The sequence below is a fragment of the Octopus bimaculoides genome, chromosome 2, assembly GCF_046866305.1.
Source record: "Octopus bimaculoides isolate indiv1 chromosome 2, ASM4686630v1, whole genome shotgun sequence".
NCBI classification, from domain to species: domain Eukaryota; kingdom Metazoa; phylum Mollusca; class Cephalopoda; order Octopoda; family Octopodidae; genus Octopus; species Octopus bimaculoides.
The window spans coordinates 187,820,565-187,846,016 of record NC_142929.1 but is presented as its reverse complement, the minus strand read 5'-3'; the positions used below and the strand labels follow the sequence as shown (position 1 = coordinate 187,846,016).

Here is a 25,452-nt window from a genome sequence, read left to right as displayed (position 1 = left end):
CATGCACGCACACACACACACACACACGTGTGAGTATGGAGGGACATATTACCCCAATAAATAGCGCAGTGGCTCTCAGTTAAGTTCCAGTTTACGGCTAACCACATTGATCAGTATTTAACGATTGTGACTATTGTTAGTTGCCAGTCACTCTGTGAATTCTTCTGATGGGTAATTCCGTGTTCGCTTCGCTGGACGGTCATATTATCTGGAGTATATATAAATAATAATTATGTAGCGCATCGTTTCTTTTCAGCTTCCGTCAAACCGAATGCAGTCACAAGGATTTGGTCGGTTCGTGGCAATAATAGAGTGGCTGTGCGGTAAGAAGCTTGCTTACCAAACACGTGGTTCCGAGTTCATCCCCACCGCGTGGTACCTTGGGCAAGTGTCTTCTACTATAGTCTCGAGCTGACTAAAGCCCTGTGAGTGGATTTGGTAGACGGAAACTGAAAGAAGCCCATGGTGCATGTATGTATGTATGTATGTATGTATGTATGTATATATATATATATATATATATATATATATATATATATATATATATATATGTATGTATGTATGTATTTGTGTCTGTGTTTGTCCCCCCACCATCGCTTGAAAACCAATGCTGGTGTGTTTACGCCCCTGTAACTTAGCGGTTCGGCAAAACAGACTGATAGAATAAATACTAGGCTTAAAAGAATAAGTCTAGGGGTCGATTTGTGCAACTAAAGGCGGTGCTTCAACATGGCCGCAATTAAATGACTGAAACAAGTAAAAGAAAAACGAATGAAAGAAAAATGTGTGCGCAGGTGTGGCTGTGTGGTAAGAAGTTTGCTTCCCAGCCACATGGTTCCAGGTTCAGTCCCGCTGTGTGGCTCCTTGAGCAAGTATCTTCTACTATAGCCTCGGGCCAACCAAAGCCTTGAGAATGGGTTTGGCAGACAGAAACTGAAAGAAGCCCGTCGTATATATGTATATATTTGTGTCAGCTTTTGTCCCCACCACCATCTCTTGATAACCGATGCTGGTGTGTTTACATCCCTGTAATCTAGCGGTTCGGCAAAAAGAGACCGATAGAATAAGTACTAGGATTATAAAAGAATAAGTCCTGGACTCGATGCGTTCAACTAAAGGCGTTGCTCCAGCATAGCCGCTGTCAAATGACCGAAACAAGAACAAAAGAATAATCGCAAACATTTTGTCATTTATTCAGATGTCTTGAATGATTTTTGCATAATAGAGTTGGCAAAGATTTCTAGGTTTTCTAGATTTCGAGGAATTCACAGAGAGAATGGTCTTTGCCATGCTATTATGCGAAAGGTTAATTAGTTGTTGTGGTTTGACTCACGGTTATTTTAAAAGACAAAAGACGTTTGGCGAAGTTATCATGCATTGAGACTGAACTCTGAACCTCGTAAATGCAAAGCAACTTTCTTAACTATTCGGCGTGACACCTATCACAAATTTTCCTCGAGTTGTGGGCCGGCGGTCGCCAAGCCGGTCACCGCCGCGTACCCGCAGAGACGATCGGGAGAGGCCGAATTCAGAGCGACGATTAGGCGGTAGACAAACGATCGGGCGGCAGAGTTCCGCCGGCAAAGCGCAGGTGCGATCGAAAGCGCAGTCGGCTCGGCGGCGACACCGACCACGAGTGTGTGTGCGTGTGTGTGTATGTGTGTTAGGCACGCTAGGCCTCGCGGCCTAGGCGATTGACGGACGAGAAGCAGTCCGAGCGAGTCGCACAGCGAGAAGGAAGCCAGCGGGCGACTAGGAGCGATTGTGAACCGAGCAAAACAGCATAAGACGCGTCGGCCGCGGAGCTCCGCACCTGCTATCGAAAGGCCGTCGTCTTGGCGGCGATACCGACCGCGAGTGTGCGTGTCCGTGTGTTACGCACGCTAGGAGACACAGGGACAGGCGGCCGACGCGCTCGACAGACGAGAAGCAGGTCGAGCGAGTCGCGGCGGCGACAAACGAAGCCGGCGAGCGATTGGGAGCGAGCAAAGAGAAAGCGGACGCATCGGCGGCGGAGTCCCGCCGGCGAACCGCCGGTGCGATCTAAAGGCCGAAGTGTCGGCCACGATACGAGCCCCGATACTAGCCGCGGTCGGTACCGCGACGAGGTCCGACCCGCAAACTCGCGGGTCGGACGCATGGGAATAGTCACGCTCTAGGCGACCCTCACACCCCAAGTGGGTCCAGACTACTATGTAGGGTAGTCGCTGATCGGATGGGTTCCGCGACTCGAAGGAATAGTTTCGCCTCTCCTTTATTCCGACGGTCGGACCCGCGTAATCCGCTGCGCGATCGACTTTACACGATTCTTCCGCCCGCCTTGCAGTGAGCACCCTCGCCCTTGCTGTCACCGTCGTTCCACGCCCCGCGTCGCGGCATATCCGCTCGCTCGCCCGTACGCCGGCAGCCGTTCGTGCTGCCGCAATCAGTCGATAGGTTTACTTCTCCACGCCCGCGCCGTCGCTACGCTAAGCTCTCCGACTCGAAGGGATGTCCTCGCCTCTCCTTTCTGCCGACGGTCAGACCCGCGTAACCCGCCGCACGATCGACTTTACACGGCCGGCGCGTCCACGATTCTTCCGCCGACCAACCTTCCGCCTTGTAGTTGACGCCCTCGCCCTTGCTGTCGCCGTCGTTTCACGCCCCGCGTGGCGGCAGATCCGCTCGCTCGCCCGCACGCCGGCAGCCGCCGTTCCGTTCGTGCTCGCGCTCCGTTTGGCCGTTCGGTATCTTCCTACGCTACGCAAATATTAGACTGAGACTGTCGCAGAAGTAGCCGCGGCTCGAGGCGTGTGGAGGCTTCACGCCCCATCGATTTTGGTGACTCTGAATAACTGTCAGTACGATCGCACGGGCTAGTATCGACTGCCTTCGCGAGTCCACCCTATCAACTGTCGACGGCCCGGTAAGTGACAACCGTGGTGGCAACGGGTAACGAGGAATCAGGGTTCGATTCCGGAGAGGGAGCATGCGAAACGGCTACCACATCCAAGGAAGGCAGTGGGCGCGCAAATTACCCACTCCCGGCACGGGGAGGTAGTGACGAAAAATAACGGCGCGGGACTCTGTCGAGGCCCCGCGATCGGAATGACTACTCTTCAAATCCGCCCGAAAAGGATCGCTTGCATACGACTCGACTCGACTTGCCGTTCGGAGTGACGTGCTTAGTAGAGCAGCTACCACACAGCGATCTATTGAGTCTCTTCTCGCGAATGACACGATCCGCCCTTTCGAGGCGGACATCCGTTTTCCCGCCGTCCCCTTTTCTTTATTGTTTCACGAGAGAAACCGCGAACTGATCGAGACTGAGACAAAACGCGGGCAAACGGCAGGAGTAACTATGACTGCATCGAGCAGTGGAGGAAATTTGTAAGTCGCAGGAAGCAAAGCTATTATCGGCGACGATCGAGAGCGAGAGCGAGAGCGAGTGTTAAGCACGCTAAGACGAGCGGTCGACGGATAAGGAGTTGGTCCGAGTGAGAAGGAAGCGAGCGACGTCACTAAGAAGAAGAAGAAGAAGAAGAAGAAGAAGAAGAAGAAGAAGAAGAAGAAGGAGGAGGAGGAGGAGGAGGAGGAGGAGGAGGAGAAGAAGAAGAAGAAGAAGAAGAAGAAGAAGAAGAAGAAGAAGAAGAACTACGGAGCTTCGTCCGTCGCTCTTGTCGTGACGTACGCCCGTTCTGCCGAAGAGCTACGGAGCTCCGTCCGATATGTGAAACAGAGTTCAAGAAAGAAGGGAAAATATACATAATTATATTATGACAGACAGAGTTTAAATAAAAGAACAACAAAATTTTCCGTTTACGATTGGTGAGATGAACGTAGTTTGCCCGCACTGTCATGTACGTACATTTCTGCATGAAGTATTTAATTGTTGCCATAAACGTAAGGTTTCGCTGCCTAATTTAAAACAACTTTTGGAGGAATGGCCTTTAGAAAGAACATCAGAAACTATAACTCAATGTATCTATTCACCTTATTTGGAGCCAATGTTACACCACCCCCTGGTCATGGCCCTGTAGCAATATACTTTTCTACTATAGGCACAAGTCCTGAAATTTGGGGGGGGGGGGGAAGGGGGCCAGTCGATTAGATCGACCCCAGAATGCAACTGGTACTTAATATATCCACCACGGAATGATTAAACGCGAAGTCGACCTCGGCAGAATTTGAACATAAAGACAGACGAAATACTGCTAAGCATTTCGCCCGGCGTGCTAACCACTCGGCCAGTTTGCCGCCTTTAACTGTCACAATATAGTAACATTTCCTATGACACCAGCACACAATTGCCAGATGCTTACATTTTTTTATATTTTCCGTGACTTCTGTCTTTTAAGAAGTCATGGAACTGTTCAGCCCATGATCAACCATGTCAAAATAATGGTTTAATAAAGTTAAGTTTTATATGTGAAAGACTTTTTTGTTTTGAATGTGCTGTAGAAAGTGGTGAACGTTTGAGGTGATGAGGGGTGGGGGAGGCGCTAGGGATGTCGCTCGAGTATGAAGGGAGCGGCCGCCTGAAAAGGCTTGGGAACCACTGGCATAGAGGCTTCTGATGACATTTACTTTTGATGGGGATGGTTCTCAGTTGGTGTGATTTGAATAGTAGAGACCTCGAAGGAGTCACTGTGCTGGTATGATAAGGTTTTAGTTGTTGATATCGTTCATGTTGCTGTTAGTGACATATTTGCGCTGGTTGTTGCTGTTTGTTTGTAGTGATAGTTTTGTCGTAGACTCTCTAGTCTGTATTGTTCGTTGTATTGTTATTGCAGCTGGCGTATCAAGTGATGGAAGAGGTTCGGTAGTTGTGGTAGATCGTTGAGATTCTGTAATGCAACTAATAATGAACGCTTGAAAGTTTTTTCTCGGCTATTTTCATAGTTTTTTCCTTTATACTTGATCAGAATATTTTCTTATGCATAACTGATAATGATGATGATGATGATGATGATGATGATGATGACGACGACGACCACGACGATGATGATGAAGATGATGATGATGATGATGATGATGATGATGATGGTGATGGTGATGGTATGGTGGTGATCATGATCATGATGATGACAACGACGATGACGACGATGATGATGATGATGATATTTTTTATTTACCTTCCCTTTTTCTGTCTTCATCTCTTTGAATATGTCGCATGGAGAACAGCACACTTCGTGATCTTGTCTTGCTAACTCAGGATTTTCTCATAAGAAAGTCCGCCAGAATTCCCCAAAGAAAACGTTCACCTCAGAAGTGCAACCTAACTAAGGATTTCCTTTGAAGATGTAAAATTAAAAAGTATGTTTGGTTAATGGCTTTGTTAATTACGTTATTTGATTAGGTTTCAATAAGATCTCGTTCGTTTTTTCGTATGTACGTACGTACGTTCGTTCGTTCGTTCATTCTTTCGTTGGTTCGTTGGTTCGTTCGTTCTTACGTACGTACGTTCGTTCGTTCGTTCGCTCGTTCGTTCTTTCGTTCGTTCGTTCGTCGTTCGTTCTTTCGTTCGTTCGTTCGTTCGTTCTTTCATTCGTTCGTTCGTCCGAACGTACGTTCGTTCGATATTTCATGTCTACGTACATACGTACGTACGTACGTTCGTTCGTTCGTTCGTTCGTTCGTTCGTTCGTTCGTTCGATAATTCGTTCGTACGTACGTACGTTCGTCCCTTCGTTCGTTCGTTCGGTCGTTCGTTCGTTCGCTCGTTCGTTCTTACGTACGTTCGTTCATTCGTTCGTTCATTCGTACGTACGTTCGTTTTTTCGTTCGTACGTACGTTCGTTCGTTAGTTCGATCGATCTATTGTTCGTTCATTCGTTCCTTCGTTCGTTTTTTCATTCGTTCGTTCGTTCTTTCTTTCGTTCGTTCGTTCATTTGTTCGTTTGTTTGTTTCGTTCGATCGTTCGTTCGTTCGTACGTACGTACGTACGTTCATTGTTTCTTTCGGTCGTTCGTACGTACGTACGCACGTTCGTTCTTCCGTTCTATCGTTCTTTCGTTCCTTCGTTCGTACGTACGTACCTTCGTTCGATATTTCGCGCCTACGTTTATACGTACGTACGTACGATCGTTCGTCCTTACGTTCGTTCGGTCGGTCGTTCGTTCGTTCGTTCGTTTGTTCGGACATACGTACGTTCGTTCGTTCACTCGTTCGCTCTTTCGATCGTTCGTTCGATCGTTCGTTCTATCGTTCTTTCGTTCGTTCGTTCGTACGTACGTACGGTCGTTCGTTCGTTCTTTCATTCGATCGTTCATTCGTTCGTTTTTACGTACGTACATACATACGTGCCTTCGTTCCTTCGTTCGTACATACGAATGTAAGGTACGTTCGTTCGTTTGATCGTTCGGTCGTTCGTTCGTTCGTTCGTTCGTTTGTTCGTTCGTTCTTACGTACGTACGTTCGTTTGTTCGTTCGTTCATTCGTACGTACGTACGTATATTCGTTCTTTTGTTCGTTCGTACGTACGTTCATTCGTTCATTTATTCGTTCGTTCGTTCATTCGATCGTTCTTTTGTTCGTTTATTCGTTGGTTCTTTCGTTCGTTCGTTCGTTCATTCGTACGTACGTACGTACGTACGTTCTTTCGTTCCTTCGTTCGTATGTACGTACCTTCGTTCGTACGTACGTAATTTCGTTCGTTAGTTTGTACTTTCGTCCGTTCGTTCGTTCTTTTGATCGTTAGTTCGTTCGTTCGTAGGTACGTACGTACGTGAGTTCGTTCGTTCGATAGTTCATTCGTTCGTACGTTCGTTCTTAAGTACGTTCGTTCTTTCGTTCGTTCGTGTGTTCTTAGTTACGTACGTATTTGCGTACATTCGTCCGTTCATTCCTTCATTCGTTCGACCGTTCGTTCGTCCGTTCGTTCGTTCGTTTCTTCGTACGTACGTACGTACATTCGTTCGTTCATCGTACGTATGTACGTGCATTCGTTCGTTCGAACGTACGTACGGTCGTTCTTTCGTTCTTTCGTTCGTTCGTTTGTTCTTTCTTTCGTTCGTTCGTATGTTCGTTCGTTCGTTCGTACGTATGTGCGTGCGTGCGTTCGTTCGTTCGTATGTACGTACGTACGTACGTTCATTCGTTCGTTCATTCCTTCATTCTTTCGTTGGTTCGTTCGTTCTTACGTACGGACGTACGTACATTCGTTCGTTCGCTCGTTCGTTCTTTCGTTCATTCTTTCGTTTAAATTGTTATTTCGTTCGTTCATCCTTTCGTTCAGTCGTTCGTGCGTTCGTACGGACGTACGTATGTTCGTTCGTTCGCTCGTTCGTTCTTTCGTTCGTTCGTTCGTTCGTTCTTTTGTTAGTTCGTTCGTTCGTTCGTACGTACGTACGGTCTTTCGTTCGTTCGTTCGTTCTTTTGTACGTACGGATGCAAGGTACGTTCGTTCGTTCGATCATTCCTTCATTCGTTCGTTCGTTCCTTCGCTTCGTAATTCGTTCGTACTTACGTACGTACGTACGTACGTGCGTTCGTTCGTTCGTACGTACGTGCATGCGTTCGTTTGTTCGTTCGTATGTAGTACGTACGTTCGTATGAACATATGTACGTTCGTTCGTATGTACGTATGTACGTTCGTTCGTTCATTTGTCTCTTCTTTCGTTGGTTCGTTCGTTTGTTCGTGCATTCGTTTGTTCGTTCGTTCGTACGTACTTACTTACGTACATACGTACGTTCATTCATTCGTTTGTTCGTTTGTTCGTACGTACGTACGTGCGTTGGTTCGATATTTGTATCCACTATATATATATATAGCAATAATAATAATAACAACAACAACAACAACAACAACAACAACAACAACAACAACAATAATAATAATAATAATAATAATAATAATAATAATAATAATAATAATAATAATAAATGTATAAAATAGCTCCTACTCTGCGAAACTTTTTAATCTGTAAGTATGAGATCATGGAGAACCACACTGACGTTGAACAATGACAATGAATCTCTAAATGCTGGAGATGTAAGAATTTCATGTGGCATTTTCCAGGGTGACTCACTATCACCACTCATCTTCTGTCTAGCCCCAATACCGCTTTCAAAATTGCTCAATGATGCACAGTATGGTTATAAAATATTTGATAAAAATATAAATCATCTCATTTACATAGATGATTTAAAGCTCTTTGCAAAAAATGACCAACAACTCAAAGGCCTACTAGCGATTGTTAAACAATTCAGTGATGACATCAGAATGCAATTTGGCTTTGATAAATGTGCAAAAGCTACCTTTATCAAAGGAAAAATGACAAAAACATCTAATGTGAACCTTGACCAGCAAAATGTCATAAAAGAGTTAGAACCAGCGGAGAGCTACAAATACCTAGGGGTAATTGAAGGGGACAATATCAAGCATTCAGTGATGAGGGAAAGGATCAGAAGAGAATGTTATCGCAGGGTGAGAGCAATACTGAAGACAGCTGAACGCGAGAAACAGGATCGAAGCGATCAATGCTCTAGCCATACCAGTCGTGACTTACAGTTTCAATATCGTTAACTGGTCAATTACTGAAATATGTAATGTTGACAGAAAAATACGAAAACTGTTGACAATGCATAGAATGCACCACCCTAAGGCAGATATAGAACGTCTTTATCTGCCAAGAAAAGAGGGAGGCCGAGGACTTCTACAGCTGGCATTAACAATGAAGGTAGCCACAATTGGCCTAGACACCTATCTGAAAAACTCTGCGGACTGGATGCTAAAACTTGTCTCAAAACATGAAAGCAAGAAAGCATCTTACTCAGTAACAAAACAGGCAAAGGAATATCTAAGTGAATTCCAATAGCAACAAATTCAAGAAATAGACGAACTAGAAACACCTGCAGAAAAAGCTAAGCGCTTGAAAACCCGTGCTAAAATTGCTGCCTTAGATATTATGACTGATAAATGGCATGGAAAACCTCTCAATGGCAAATACCCAAAGAGAGCGAATAATGCAGATATTCACAAAGCCCTTACCCATCAATGGCTAATGGCCTCTGGCTTGAAATCAGAAACAGAGGGGTTTATCATAGCAGCCCAAGATCAATGCCTACCTACAAAGAACTACCAGGCCAACATATTAAAGAACGGCTGCTCCCCATTATGTCGTATATGCCAACAACAAAGTGAGACCATCGATTATGTTGTCTCCATGTGCAGTCTGCTTGCACCTACAGAGTATCTCAACAGGCATGATAGAGCTGCACAATATATTCACTGGGTAATATGCAAAAACCTGGACTTGCCCCATGACAAAAACTGGTGGGAACACAAACCACCCCCAGTACTTGAAAATGATCACATTGCACTCCTCTGGAACTTCACCATTCAAACTGACAGAAAGATAGACGCAAATAAGCCAGACATCATACTGAAAGACTTCAGACAAAAATCATGCCTCCTCATTGATATGACTGTCCCAATCGATATGAACGTATCTGTCAAGACCTACCAAAAACTGAGCAAATATAAAGATCTTGAAATAGAAATTAGCAAAATGTGGAATCTGAAGACGAAAACAATACCTATTGTCATAGGTGCCCTGGGAATGACAGCGAAACGGGCTGATTACTACCTAGCTCAGATACCAGGAAACCCCAAACTGGCTGAAGTTCAAAAGATAGTGCTCATGGGAACTGCCCATATCCTACGTAAAATACTGTCTATGTGATCTCAAATTTTAAAACAAACACATAATTTTCTTATGGTTTCTTAAACATTCACTAGAACAAAACTGTACAAATCCAAATATATGGTACCCTAGGCATAACACCTACATGAACTTCTAACTTGTTGTCTCTTGAGGTCTCTGGGTGAGACTTGGATCCAACTTGTACAAATGCAAAACAAAAGTCAAATATAAAATAATGATAATAATAATAAACGCCGACACTAGTACCACCTGACCACTTATTGTTTGCGCGCAATGATAATTTCCGGATCAGTGAAATATTTCTATAGTATTTTCACTGCAATTTGTTTGTCTCTTTCAGCAAGCTTAGTTTTAAGTTACTCGGTGGCCATAATATACGAAATTCTCCCTTGTGTTAGGCAAGAAGCTGCACCACTGGACAAACATTGCTTATTTTCAATCAATGCCACAGAATATATGAATGTCTAAGGATTCGTTTGAAGATAACTAAATTTACACACAACTGATCGTTCCTTCTCTATTTCATTAGAGAGCTGGTGGATGGATTAGCAGGTTATTTCCATTTGGTTAAATGCAGTTGAGGAGGTAAGGTTTATATCATTAGGCTTAATGTTGGAGGTGTCAGCTATTACAGTTAAATTGTTTCTCGTTTTACTTGTAGATATGACGAAGCTATATATAAGCTTAGTATCTTGTAATGTCGCTAAATTAATGACCCCAATTAACAAATGGAAAATCATAAAATTTATTATTGTGTTGATTATTGCATTAATAATACTTCAACTTATAACCAGCTAATATCTAATTGTTGTCCTGTTCGAAGAAATTACCTTTCAAAATCCACAGTGACTGTTAAATCCAATATCCATCTGAAGAGTATTACCTACATCGGCATAACCGTTAAGCCATTTAAACGTATTCATGACAAAAACTCTGAACACTTTCATAATCCAATCTACCTAGTTATAATCTGAATTATCTCTAACATACGCACAAAGCTTGGAATTTTACATGAAAGAGTTAGACGATACCGTCGACCGCCAGTTCTTGACTGATATATTATTTTGTCGACCCCAGGGAGATGAAAGGTGAAGTTGATCCTGGTGGAAATTGAATTCAGAACGTAAAGAACTGGAACAAATAACCACAAGGCAGTTTTTCCGAACCTCTAACGGCCCTCCCAGTCCACCGTCCTTACCAGATGAGGCTATGATAACGAGGCACTGCACAGATGAGGCTATGATAACGAGGCACTGCACAGATAAGGCTACTGTAAACAAGACCGGCATTGTAAGACTTGACCAATATTTTTTTTTAGTGGTGAGGAGCTTGCTTACCAACCACATGGTTCCAGGTTCAGTCCCACTGCTTGCCACCAGGACTTATTCTTTGTAAGCCTAGTACTTATTCTGTCGGTCTCTTTTGCCGAACCGCTAAGTTAAGGGGACGTAAACACACCAGCATCGGTTATCAAGCGACGGTGGAGGACAAACACGGGCATACACACACACACACACACACACACATGTATATATATATATATATATATATATATATATATATATATATATATATATATATATATATATATATATACTAGCAGAAATACCCGGCTTTGCCCGGGTTAAAGAGAATAATGAAATCTAAAAACGCCGTCTAGACTACGCAACCCTCAACTGTTAGTAGCTACGATACCATATTTCTACATTAATAACTCTCCAATCCATGCCAGCATGGAACATAGACATTAAGTGGAATGCCAGTCTCTCATCTAGGAGGGCCTTGAAATCAATGTTACCAACTGGGGACTCTGTGTGTCGTAGTGATAATAATTATTTCTGCAACGAAATAATTTTACTCAACAATTTGCAAGTGAATCAGTGGAGGCAAAGATGCGTCTCATTTACTTGACAATTTATGCACCACATTGCAGAAATCACAATGAAAGTATATCTGAAAGGGTAGTCTTACACTGTTGTACCGTTGAATTACAAATAATGCTCATCTGTTATGTTCGGGTTAAAATTTCATCAACATCAAAAATATATGAATTTTCATGGGAGTTATGGCCGTTATACATAGAATATAATTTCCAAATTTCATAAAGATCCGTTCAGTACTTTTGACGTAGTTTTGGATAAGAAAACAAATGACTAATGTGTGTGTTTGTGTGCATGTGTTTGTGTGTGATGGGTGTATATATGTATAGATATCTGTATGCATGTATATATATGTATATATGTGTACATATTACATGTACATCTATATATATATATATACATCTACACATGTGTATACATATACGTATGCATATAGATCTATATCTATGCATATACGTGTACATATACATGTATATGTATACATATACATCTCTTTCTCTCTCTGAAAGTATCTGTTATTACAGTGTCGAAATGTGATTGTTTCAGTTAGTGGAATAACGTGTACATATACATCTATATGTATACATATACATCTCTTTATCTCTCTTTCTCTCTTTCTCTCTCTCTGAAAGTATCTGTCATTACAGTATCGAAATGTGATTGTTTCAGTTAGTAGAATAGTTTCATTTTTAGTGAAAGTATTTGACATGAGTGTTTTTGTTTCACTTTTGACACGTAATACTTAAATAGTGAAGGAGATATTATGTTGCTGTGGGCTCGAACTCTGCAAGAAGTTAAACATTTTTTTGACTAAAACACAACTGGAACCCTAAGTAAGGCATCTGTAAAATTTGAATGAAATTGGTTGCGTAGTTCTCGAGTTTTAGGGATTCACACAGACAGACAGACAGACAGACACACACATTCTCATTTTTATATATATAGATATATATATATATACGATGGGCTTCTTTCAATTTCCATCTACCAAATCCACTCAAAGCTTTGGTCGGCCCGAGGCTATAGTAGAAGACACTCGCCCAAGGTGCCGTGCAGTAGGACTAAACCCAGAACCATGTGGTTGGTTAACAAGCTACTTACCACACAGCCACTCCTGCGCCTGTATATATACATATACATGTATACATACGTACAAACAGGGAGAGAGAGAAAGAGAGAGAGAGAGAGAGAGAGAGAGAGAGAGAGAGAGAGAGAGAGAGAGAGAGAGAGAGAGAGAGAGAGAGTCAAACAACGGATCAGATAGATTGATTAAGAGAATGAGAAGAGTATAGCAGGAAGAGAAGGCTGGAGATAAATTACAATATCACAAATTAGTGATTAATAAATTCGCTGTCGTCTGTCTTTCGCAGAGAACGTAACCTGTTGCAGATCTTCCCCTGGGCTTTTGTTCTCTTTCTTCCACTAATAGCGGAAGAAAAGAGTGGAAAACAACAACAACAACAACAACAACAACAAAACGGGTATTTTCTTTGCTTGTCGTGTTATTAGATTTTTATTGCAATCTTTATTAAAATTCATGTCTATCAATCAGGGAAAAATGAAAGCAAAATAGACATCAGCGAGATTTGAACTTAGGACATTGAAAGTCAAGGATGTGTTGACAGCGTCTATCGATTCTGGTACTTCACCAACTACAAAAAAATATTTTAATAGCTTAACCTTAGTTGATATGGTAGTATCCATGATTATTGAGGTAGTGGAGGTTGGGTGATTCAGCTATATAACTTCTTTTATCTCAGTTCCTTATTACATATGTTATATTCCTCTGTAAATACTACTTGCCTTATTTCAGTCTCATATATCCTACGGTTGTTGATGGCCTCATTTTTACATTAATTACGAGTCAAGCTCAACAGGGTCTTCTTACCCTGCCGATCCGTCCAAGCCCGTTCCCTTGGCTGTGGTTTCGCTAGACAGTAGATAGGGACAGTGGGAATCTGGTTCATCCGTTCATGCACGTCACTAATTAGATGAAGAGGCATTTATTTGGCTATCTGTTTCTTGTTGACATATATATTGTCATCACCAACAAGCAAAAAGCAAACTAATAAAAAAAAGCTGAAGAACTCGTGAAAATGAAGGAAGGAAACTGCTGAATTCTGTAGAAAGGTATTACTACATACAGGTTTACGTGTGGATGGTGAACGGGTGTGGTCTCCGCTGGCGAAACAGATGTTTTCCAAGTTCACTAGTTTCGGTGGATTGGAAACCTGGTTGAATCGAAGATCGAAGTTGGGTACATGGTACACGGAGTGTCGCAAAGCACTCTTGCTATTCCGTCGCTGGTGCAATGCCTGCGGTGGGGGCTCCACCGCATTCTTCTATAGAGGGCTTGTAGAGGCGAAATGTGATGACACCTTAGGGGAAACCCTAGGTCTCGACGAAAATTAGCTGGCCAGTCTATTCCGACGTACATTCTGGCCGAAGACCCTGGATAATTTTCAGAAGTCTCTGGCATAGCAATGTTACCGAGGGGCCTTACCTGTTCGGGAAAAAACTCGCAAGACATGGTTGCGCCGTCCCTCCGACTTGTCCAAGATGCGGGCGGGACAGGGAAACCGTCCCGCACGCTATTGTACAATGTTCGGAGGTGTCGGAGGTGTGGGTATGTGCTGAACAACTGTTGTCAGGTACTAGAAGAGTACAGCTATCGACTGAATCAATTGTAAAAATTGACTCGCCGGATTTCCTCTCGAAAGAAGGTAAGATTTGTTTTCTCACTGTGGTAGCAATTGCGAGACAGGTTATTTGGAAAACGAGGATGAAGGGTATGTCAGGCATTTTCATATCTAGCTCTGCACTATCTAGCTCTAGTAGAGCTAGAGAGGAAATGCCTGACTGCGAAAATGTTTGAGAGTCGATGGAAGAGTGCAGCACGAAATTTACGAATGAATGTAACCACATGAATGAGACGAAGGACTCATCTCAGTTATCAGTGGCGAGGCGGGGGCACGTGGGGTCCGTACTAAACCCGCCTTACCACTCCATCCGTAATGTCTTCCGGTCTGTCTCATCATTCGAGTTTATTTCGATTTCATTGTAAAATTTTTAACTGCATGTTTCTGTTAATTCATCCGTTTTCATCTGACCCCAAATCAGGCTGTATCGTCCCCTCTATGTTGCCCTACGATTAACCTACGTTTTTTTTATTTAGTATTTTTTCATTTGTCTTGCCCTTTTACAGTCTGTTGTGTCGCTGAATTTTTACTGAGAACATATATTTCTTTTTTCGTGGTTAGATGATTCGGCATCTATTTCTAGCATGCAGGAGTCCACTTTTGCTGGTCATTCCTCTTATTTTTGTATGTAATATAATTTTAATCCTCGGATTTTTTTAATATGCTAGATCACTGGTTTTAATTGATTAATATCAATTTCTACCCTCATTAATAAATTGTATATATATATATATATATATATATATATATATATATATATACACACATACCTGTAGTCCGTTATTTCGAGAGCCCCTTATTTCAGAGTAAATATAAATAAATGTAAGTTGTGTGTAAAAGAATCCCTTGCCATCCTTAAGTCTTTTGGCCCAAAAGCTTTGAAGAGATTTACTGAGGTGATCGCTTTTTACAACCATAGGGTTTCGTCCACCTTTTTGAGAGTGTATAGAAATAAAAGTACAGGTAATAAAATTGTTTAGCGTTACGGGGATTTGAAACCGGCAAGGTTGAATTTCTGTTAAATACAACCACTTAAGTGTTTAGCAATAGATTTTTTTTTAGATAATTTGGACTGGTCCGCTTATAGATTTTTCTTTTAATCTATATAAGCTTTTCACAGAAGAGTAACCTTTTCATAATAAGAAATATTTTGATCTGTACGTGTCTCCTTTTCCTGTTTATCCTAATGATGGGGGGTCATCGCCGTGATGCACTTTAGTGTAAATAAACTGCGGTGGTGAACTCCCGAAATGGTCATAGGTATATGTGAATATTGAATTTGACCTGTGAAGTCTGCTCATTATGAACTTTTGGACGTACTTGTATGGACGGAGTAAAAGAACTTTTTCATGATGTATGTGAATTTGACCTGTGAAAGTCTGTTGACTTAAGAAATTTGGACGTACAAGTATGAAGGAGGTAAAAGACTTTTTTCAAATACTTTTTCAAATATTTAAAAAAAAAATTTTAAGTTTTCAAAAAATATTTCAATCATCAGATAAAACTCTGTTAGTCAGTGGACATTTATTTTATTTTATCTTGTACTATATTTGTCTATTAGATTTTTTGGTAGTTTTTAAATTTTTACCTGTTTATATTTAACTTTTTAATAGGCCGGGAATTTGACCTGTGAAAGTCTGTTGACTTAAGAAGTTTGGACGTACTTGTATCAGGGAAGTAAAAGACTATTTTCAAATGCTTTTTCAAATATTTACAAAAAAAAAAATATTTAAGTTTTCAAAAAATATTTCAATCGTCTGAGAAAACTTCTTTAGTCGGTGTACATTTATTTTATTCTATCTTTTATTATATTTGTCTATTAGATTTTTTGGTAGTTTTTTGAATTTTTAGCCTTTTATATTTAACTTTTTGATCGGAGGGGAATTTGACCTGTGAAAGTCTGTTGACTTAAGAAATTTGGACGTACTTGTATGAGGGAAGTAAAAGACTTTTCTCAAATGCTTTTTCAAATATTTATAAAAAGTTTTCAAAAAATATTTCAATCGTCTGATAAAAATTTTTTAGTCGGTGTACATTTAATTTATTCTATCTTTACTTATATTTGTCTATTTGATTTTTTGGTAGTTTTTGAATTTTTACCCGTTTATATTTAATTTTTTGATAGGACGTGAATTTGACCTGTGAAAGTCTGTTGACTTAACAAATTTGGACGTACTTGTATGAATGAGGTAAAAGATTTTTTTCAAATGCTTTTTCAAATATTAAAAAAAAATAAAATTTAAGTTTTCAAAAAATATTTCAATCGTCTGAGAAAACTTTTTTAGTCGGTGGACATTTATTTTATACTATCTTTACTTGTATTATATTTGTCTATTATATACTTTGGTAGTTTTAAATTTTTTAGCCTTTTATATTTAACTTTTTGATAGGACGGGAATTTGACCTGTGAAAGTCTGTTGACTTAAGAAATTTGGACGTACTTGTATGAGGGAAGTAAAAGACTTTTCTCAAATGCTTTTTCAAATATTTATAAAAAGTTTTCAAAAAATATTTCAATCGTCTGATAAAAATTTTTTAGTCGGTGTACATTTAATTTATTCTATCTTTACTTATATTTGTCTATTTGATTTTTTGGTAGTTTTTGAATTTTTACCCGTTTATATTTAATTTTTTGATAGGACGTGAATTTGACCTGTGAAAGTCTGTTGACTTAACAAATTTGGACGTACTTGTATGAATGAGGTAAAAGATTTTTTTCAAATGCTTTTTCAAATATTAAAAAAAAATAAAATTTAAGTTTTCAAAAAATATTTCAATCGTCTGAGAAAACTTTTTTAGTCGGTGGACATTTATTTTATACTATCTTTACTTGTATTATATTTGTCTATTATATACTTTGGTAGTTTTAAATTTTTTAGCCTTTTATATTTAACTTTTTGATAGGACGGGAATTTGACCTGTGAAAGTCTGTTGACTTAAGAAATTTGGACGTACTTGTATCAGGGAAGTAAAAGACTTTTTTTCAAATGCTTTTTCAAATATTTAGAAAAAAAAAATTTTTAAGTTTTCAAAAAATATTTCAATTGTCTGATAAAACTTTTTTATTCGGTGTACATTTAATTTATTCTATCTTTACATCAGTTTGGGTGGTTGCGGCTAGTGTAAGCACCTGCAGTGTCCTATTGGAACATTGGAGTCGAGAGATGGTCGGTGGCCAGTTGTCGTGTAGTGAGTGCACCTGCGATGGCCTTTGAGCATGTCGCTGTGACAGGTGGCGGTGGATTTATGTGCCTTCCCTGTGAGGGTATATTTTGGCAGCTAGGACGCCAATAGTCAGTGGGTGAATGTAGCATTGGGTTTGCTTGGTATGTTATGATCATTCGGGATTCAGTGGATGATGGGCGATTGAGGTGATCCACTGAATTTTGCCTGATTGATGGATGCACTGCCAAGCTTTACCCTTTGGGACACTACCTTGGCGTGGTGAAAGAGCTTACGTCCGTGTGGGGAGGTATGTCGATAGGTTGTAAAACAATGCCGAATATGTGCCCTCGCATGGACAAACTAAATGTGTCCCTTCCCCCATGGCGGTGCCAGCCAGTCTGGTGGGGCCCATGTAGTGTGTGGGTGATCCTGATTGAGAGGAGTGGGCCTTCCGGAAGTGATAGGTGGGCTGCCGATAGCCTGCCTCCTGGTAAAATCGACTGGCCAACATAGGGTACGTTGTGACCCGCGTCAATGGTGAGTGAAGACCCGTTTCGGGCGGGGTTGCGCGGTACGTTATGACCCATTCGTCTCTGTGAGGTCCGGTGTGTCATGGCCTCTTGACCCCAGCAGGTGGATGACCACCGAGGTCACTGGTTTTTCGTATACCGTTTCGACTTTCGCCGGTGTGTGATACCTCGCTGTTTCGGAGGGATGGATGCACTGCCGCGCATTTGCTTTCCACGAGCTGTTGGCATTGGGTGGATGCACTGCCCTTCGTTGGCCGGAAGATGCACCAGTGAGTTAAGGTGAAGGTATGTCTGCTGTCCCTAGTTGTGGGTCTGTGCCTGGAGATCGTTTCGTTTATGCATTCATGAAAATTGCCGCCTGCGGGTATTGCTATATATAAATAAATAGTAAGTTTAAAAACATACGGTAGCCAGGGGCCGTATAAACTGTTGACCCCCGGTCAGGGTGGTGCCTGGAGGTTAAAGCCGGGCGTGTTGCCCATCCACGTCGGGCCTAATCATTTTGGTTCCAGCCTTTCTACCCACCCCGGTGGCGGATAATGAGCCATTTCTGCTACCGGTTAATCAGTGGCTCACCCAACTGACTTTTAAATATAGATGATATAATTGATTTCTCAGTGGTCGTCGCTGTGATCCTTTCTTGGGTTTTTTTGTTTTTTTTGATACCCATAAAACTATCCGTCCCAGCTGGGATAGTTATATAATTGGAAGAGTCGGCCGAGGTAGCGTCGGAGGGGGCTGTGGAATGGTATCAGCCTAAAAAAGGCTGATTAAGGCAAGATGGAACATACCAGTCGCCCCGGTGGTGTGTAGAATGAGGGATGAGATGTCTATGGTGCGAGGTTACAGGAGGATCGAATGGGAGGAGTGAACATACCAGACATCTCGACAGTATGTAGAAAGAAAGACTAGTAGTTCGATGAACGAAGTAATAAGATGAAGGAATATGCCATATCGCACCAATGGTATATCGACAAGAAATTCGATGAACGAAGTAACGAGTACATTGAATGAAATGAATGAACATACCATGTCACTCCAACGGTGTGTCGAAAAGAAAGATGAGACATCCGATAAACGAAGCAAGAAGCAGACTGAGTGAGAAGATTGAAGATACAGAGAAGATTGAATGAGAAGTATGAAAATCGAGAAGACTGAATGAGAAGGATGCAAATACTAGTCACCCCGATGGTACTTCGATAGAAAGATGTGATGCCGAAGCAACAGCGAGGATGGTTAAGGAGATCAAGAAGATACCCATATTGAGACCCAAATTGAAAAATAAAATAAGATACCTGGATAAGACGAAGTAACGACCTGTCGACGAAGAATGATGAATATTTTTTTATTTGTTATAATAGATGGTGCCGTCCCGAATGTGATATGGGCCTGCTCGACACTTAAAGCATTGGCACCTGGTAAGACCACCCACGTTAAAAACAGGGAGGTGATGACAATATATATGTCAACAAGAAACAGATAGCCAAATAAATGCCTCTTCATCTAATTAGTGACGTGCATGAACGGATGAACCAGATTCCCACTGTCCCTATCTACTGTCTAGCGAAACCACAGCCAAGGGAACGGGCTTGGACGGATCGGCAGGGAAAGAAGACCCTGTTGAGCTTGACTCGTAATTAATGTAAAAATGAGGCCATCAACAACCGTAGGATATATGAGACTGAAATAAGGCAAGTAGTATTTACAGAGGAATATAACATATGTAATAAGGAAGTGAGATAAAAGAAGTTATATAGCTGAATCACCCAACCTCCACTACCTCAATAATCATGGACACTACCATATCAACTAAGGTTAAGCTATTAAAATATTTTTTTAAATCCTTGCAAACTGTTTTAAAAATTTCTGTGTCTTATGACAAAAATGATGATAGTCGTTGTCATCATGGTAGTGGCAGTGGTGGCAACACTTCAGATAATCCCAGCATTTTCAGTCAGTTGTTGCAAATATAATGAAAATTATTATGAATGACTTAAGATTAGATATTTAAACTAAACATAGTAAATGAAATAAGACAAACATGTTTGAAATGTATAAATATATTCTTTATCATACAGGAAACTGATTGACATAGGTGAGTCTTTCTTGAGATTTTGGTTTATGTGTGGCATGAGATCTGAAAAGAAGAAAATAAAGATACCATATCAACCTAATGTTGGACAGACATAGACATTAATAATTATAACTAAAAGTAAATAATGATCAAAGCTAAGTATTAGTGTACAAAGGAAGATGACTGCCATATGCTAATCAAGATATGCCAATGGGTGTGACAAGTTTTGGGATTTTTTATTAGTTTTGTCTGGGTAAAAAGACTGAGATCAATGCAGTTAACTGTATGGTTTATTGATAACCATCCACCCATCAGCCATTGCCAACAAGGCAATAATTCATCTGCTGTATATTATCCATTGCCAAAACAGAAGAATGTATTGGATAATATAGCCCTAGATATACAAAAAGAGGAATGGTTATAGAACACCTTATACTTATAGGCCTCTGGAATCAGAGCTGACTTGATAACTAAATAACTTACTCATAAGATACATTTTTGTGCTCAGGAATAATTTTCTCTAAATCCACGATATCAGACAGTAATTCCACATTGCGAACACTGCCAAAAAAGTCTGTGAGTAGAACCTTCTCTGTGTCTCGTTTGAACAGGTCTGTTCTGACACCCACTCGGGAAATGCACTGTTTCTGAGGGCAAACACGCAACTGATAGAAATAACACATAAAGAAAGAGTGAGATTTATAACACAGTAAAATGTATTGCAGCAAGCACAACATTATGAAAGAAGCATGAAGAAAACAGTAAATATACATACAAATTGTCCAAGTGTTTTTTTACTAGTTGGTGTGACTTGTTCAAGGAACTCTAAAGCATAGTATGTGTACCGATCAATGACATATACACCAATAGCTGGATCAACATGATGCTACAAACAAAGAATGAAGGATTGCAGCAATTAATACACTAGAGATTTACAATATCATATATATATGTATATATATGTATATATATATATATATATATATATATATATAAGGTTAAGGAGGGTATTGGATTTAACCAAACCCAAAGATACAGGTAATACCGAGTAAGTGCTGTATACCGACTAGTTATGCCCCAGTCGTTGTATGAACAGGATTGGGGATTATAAGTTGTGTATTAGCCTGTGTATGTATAAATATATAAAAGGATAAAGAGAGCAATGGTAAAGTTGGAAATATATTTTATGGATAGAGTCTTACAGCTGTTTCAGGGAAGATCCAATGCATCCCTTTATCGGAGACAGAAATAATAAAGGAATCGATTATTATATCCATACATATATATATATATATATATATATACACACACACACACACACACACACACACACACACACACACACACAAATAGCATAGGAGAACAAAGTTTGAAATAATCAACTTGTGACATCATTACACATCTTTCAATGACAATTACACTGTGATTACATAGAATCAAGGTTATGTAATTTTTTGAGCAAGTCACTTCATCAAAAGCATTTCATAATGCTTCTGATAAAGTAAGCAAGTGATAAGGATATTTAGGGAGGAACTGCTGGTAGTTAGTGAAGTTTATCAACCCAGAACAATCAGAGAGGTATTGAGGACAATCAATGAGATATTGATAATATTTTTTCTCACCTTGATAATAACATTAATATAGAGAACAAAAAGAGAAATAAAGCAGTTAAAAGTAAGTAATTAAGCAATGAGGTATAAAGTAGCTAATAGGGAGGTTTAAAGTAGTAAATAGTGAAGTATAAAGTAGTTATTAGTGAAGTATAAGGTATTTAATAGTGAGACACTTACTGAGAGTGAATCTTCTCCAACATGACTACTGGCCACAGCTAAAATATGGGGGGAATAAAACTTCTGATACATTGATTCAGCTTGGCATGTGTCTATCATGAAAAATATTTCATGGTACCTATAATAATAGAAACATGTAAAATTAACAGGAGTGGTGGTGTCGGTAGTGGTAGTGGTAGTAGTAGTAGTAGAAGTGATGAGATAGCAGTAGTGACAGTTGTACTAGCAGTAGTAATGACTGTAGAGTATGAAGTAATGGTGACAGTAGGAATGGTGACAATGATAGTGGGCATAGTAGTGAAGGTAATGGTGGTGGTGGTGGTGGTAAGAGGTAATAACTGAGTGAGAGAGGCGGGGGCAAAAAGGAGGAAAACTAGAAGGAACCAACCTCCGCTTTTGCCACATCTGTTCAAAGGCATCAGCTAGTTCTACATTGGATATTTCTTCAGAGTCCTGGAACTTCAAGAATCCATCACCTCCATGACCTGTACAAAAAATATCAATACAGTGAGTGATCTGCTTCGTATTCATTTGACTAACTAAAAATAGCAAATAAACCTCCCTTAAATCAAACCTTGACATCTTAAAAAAAAAAGGGTAGAAATGTTTAAAGTAGAGAAAATTGATATTTTCATCATCGTTCTAGCATCCAATGTCCCAAGCTGGTGTGATATATTGTTCGAATTTGGAACTCACAAAATTAAGATAACCAGAGGAACACAATATTGAAGACATGTCTGAACCCCTTTCAATATGGAAGACGATGAAAACAATAGCAATGATAGTGTACATCAGTTTATCAGCTGAGCCCAAATATTCTTACTTGAACCTAAATCTTCTTCAGTTTCTAGCCCTCCCCTTACACACATGGTACCAATCATCCAACATAAAACACTTTTTGTTCAAGTCTCAACAGGGTTATTTCCCTTGTAAGTTGCTACGCAGTGCATACACACATAAATTACCTCCCCTACATATTATAAAGCAAGAAGGGGTGAGAGGGGAAGACATTTTTCCATCTGACTTTCATACAATTGCAACCATTTCATAACCTTCATACAGTATAAATTTCAGCATGCTAAAATTATATGTATGTATTTGCATCAGCATTATACAATTGTACAGTCATAAATTAATGCAAATAAAGAACGCTAACTCATCAGATCACAGGACCATCATAGTTACACCTACAATTCAACTCAAGGATTCAAACAAATGTTGATTAAAGGCAAAAAAATTTATCCTAAATTTCCAATACCAATCATTTGTTTCTTAAAGCTGTCACACATTAAACTCAGGTCCCTACATCAATAGGTACTGTTCGGTGAAGTGGAACAGTAAATTGTTTAAAAACCTTTCATTAACCTTAACACGCTGAATTTCACTCCATTCTGATAAATTATTATGTTAATGTTGCCATTCATCCTTCTTGTATCACTCTTATGCTTTTGAGACTTTGTGTCTCTGTTAGAACTCATTGTTAAAGGGATATAGATGGAATATATCTTATATACTGGTGATTTGATTAAATGAAACAATTACTGGCACACTTTGTAAGGGAAGTTAAATATAACTAAGTTTTAAATTTAAAAATTAGGAAAAAAAATATGTCTATTAATCATACTTGTGTACAACAAAATTATGAATATCACATTTTCAAAGATTTAGTATGGATTCTCTCAAGACTTGAACAATAGTTTTAAAATTCACAGTCATCATCACCATCATTTAACGTCTGTCTTCCATGCTGGTATGGGCTGGACGGTTTAACATTAACTAGCAAGCTGGATAACTGCAGCAAGTTCCAATGGTCTGCTTTGGCATGGCTTTTACAGCTGGATGCCCTTCCTAATGCTAACCACTTTACAGAGTATACTGAGTGCTTTTTGCGTGGCATCAGCACCAGTGGATGGCCAAGTAGCCTGCAAAACAGATACCTCTCAGCTGAGAGAGGGAGAGGACCTAAGGGTAATGGTTGTAGATATCCCCTGCAGTACACCAGTGCACTGCAGCATGCTATTTTAAAGCCATACATATATGTATATAGCTATGGTTCAACACAAATCATACCTGTGGTCATTGAGGAAATACAAGAACTGAAAGTTATGAAAAATGCAGTACAGCTATTTCAACCATCTTTGAAATGTTAATTCAATAGTTGATAGCATCAGAGAAGTTGACATTCTTGGAAAAGGGATATGCAGTAGCATGATTCCAAAGACTGGAGTTGATTTTTGTAGAGCAGGTGGAGGAATCTTTTTAGAACAAAAGGCAAATTACAAGTGCATAAACACCTGTGAAGGTGAATATGTTGTACCAAACTATCATGAACTTTTCATTTCACAAACTCATAGGTATGAAACTTATATTAAATTACTATTTTAGTCTTGAGGATTAAATTATTTTATCAAGATTTTATCACACTATGGTTTCAAATTTGAAAGTGAATAAACTTTCAAGCACAGACTTAGAATTCTCCTCTTCTGCTATAGAAAAAGATTATAAGTATGTATATGCATGTCTATATATATATATAGTTTCAAAAAAACACAAAAAAACAACAAAGTGAGGACGTGATACGGATAGTGTTATTGGACGCTCGGGAAAGGAAGGAGAGAGAGTATGACGTTTCGGGCGGAAGTGGGACTGAACCTTGAATCATATGATTGGTATGCAAACTTCTTACCACACAACCACACTTACTTTGTACTTTGTTTTTAACAACACTGAAGTAATACTAAAGAAACTTACCAGTCATATAGACTAATATATTGCTTCTCTCATCAGACAACAGTCTTTTGGATCGTGGAGTACTGGGAGGAAGACGGCCAGTCAAGACACGTACAAAGTTCTCCACAGTTACCTGGAAAGGGAAATAGAGAATTAACAAGAGTGTGCGTAAGTGGCTTAGTTTGGAAGCTTGTAAGAATGTAGTGAGTACATAAATGACTGCAAGGTGAGTATCATGACAAGTTAGAGGTGGCAGAGAAATGAGTAAGAAGGGAGAAAGTCTGTAAGAGTGAGAAAAAGGGTTTATTTGTGAAAGTGTGTGAGTGTACTGTAAGGCTGTCTACTTATATACATAAAAGGATGAGTCAAAATATAATAATAAATGAGTCTAAGTGAGAGTGTAGATGACTGAGTTTCTGAGCAAGAGAAACAAACTAATTACTAGATTCCTCTTGTGTTTTGCAAATGAGAGGATATCGGCAAGAAGCATGCCACATCTTTATCATTTTAACATCTGCTTTTCCTATTTTAGCATGGGTTTCCCTCACTTTAATGTAAAATTGCTCCCCAGACACAACAAAATATTAGTCAAAGTTTTACTAAAATGTGTTTGGCTGATCCATACCTCATATCCACGGTAATCCACTTCAAATCCACTTCAACATCATCACCATAAACATTTATGTGCTGGTTAGCATTATTAAATACAGTACCTGAAAAAACAAAAGTAGCAATATTTTCTCTTGTGCATTTACTTTTAAACTGAAATATTTAAAACTGTAAACTCGTGTAGCAGATCACTCCCTGGATTCGATTTTACAGTATGTCGGCTTAAACTTTATATCTGTTTGAGTAGCCTTTGTACCAAAATATGAAGGAAAAGATGAGAACTTTGTAGAAACTCACTATAAAACGATACACTTTGCTTTTTCAACA

At 39.8% G+C, this 25,452-nt stretch overlaps 1 protein-coding gene across 1 annotated transcript in view; it reads right to left on the bottom strand.

Annotated features, from left to right (window-relative positions):
- Positions 1-19,966: 19,966 nt before the first annotated feature.
- Positions 19,967-25,452, bottom strand: part of LOC106872593 (GPI-anchor transamidase) — a 17,952-nt gene continuing 12,466 nt past the window's right edge. Inside the window, exons 4-10 of the mRNA XM_089348198.1 lie at positions 25,153-25,229; positions 24,538-24,649; positions 22,175-22,271; positions 21,787-21,904; positions 20,772-20,882; positions 20,480-20,661; positions 19,967-20,059 (exon numbers count right to left, since the gene is read on the bottom strand). Coding sequence (XP_089204324.1) covers positions 19,993-20,059; positions 20,480-20,661; positions 20,772-20,882; positions 21,787-21,904; positions 22,175-22,271; positions 24,538-24,649; positions 25,153-25,229 — 764 coding nt within the window. The 3' untranslated portion in view covers positions 19,967-19,992. The remainder of the gene's footprint in view (positions 20,060-20,479; positions 20,662-20,771; positions 20,883-21,786; positions 21,905-22,174; positions 22,272-24,537; positions 24,650-25,152; positions 25,230-25,452) is intronic.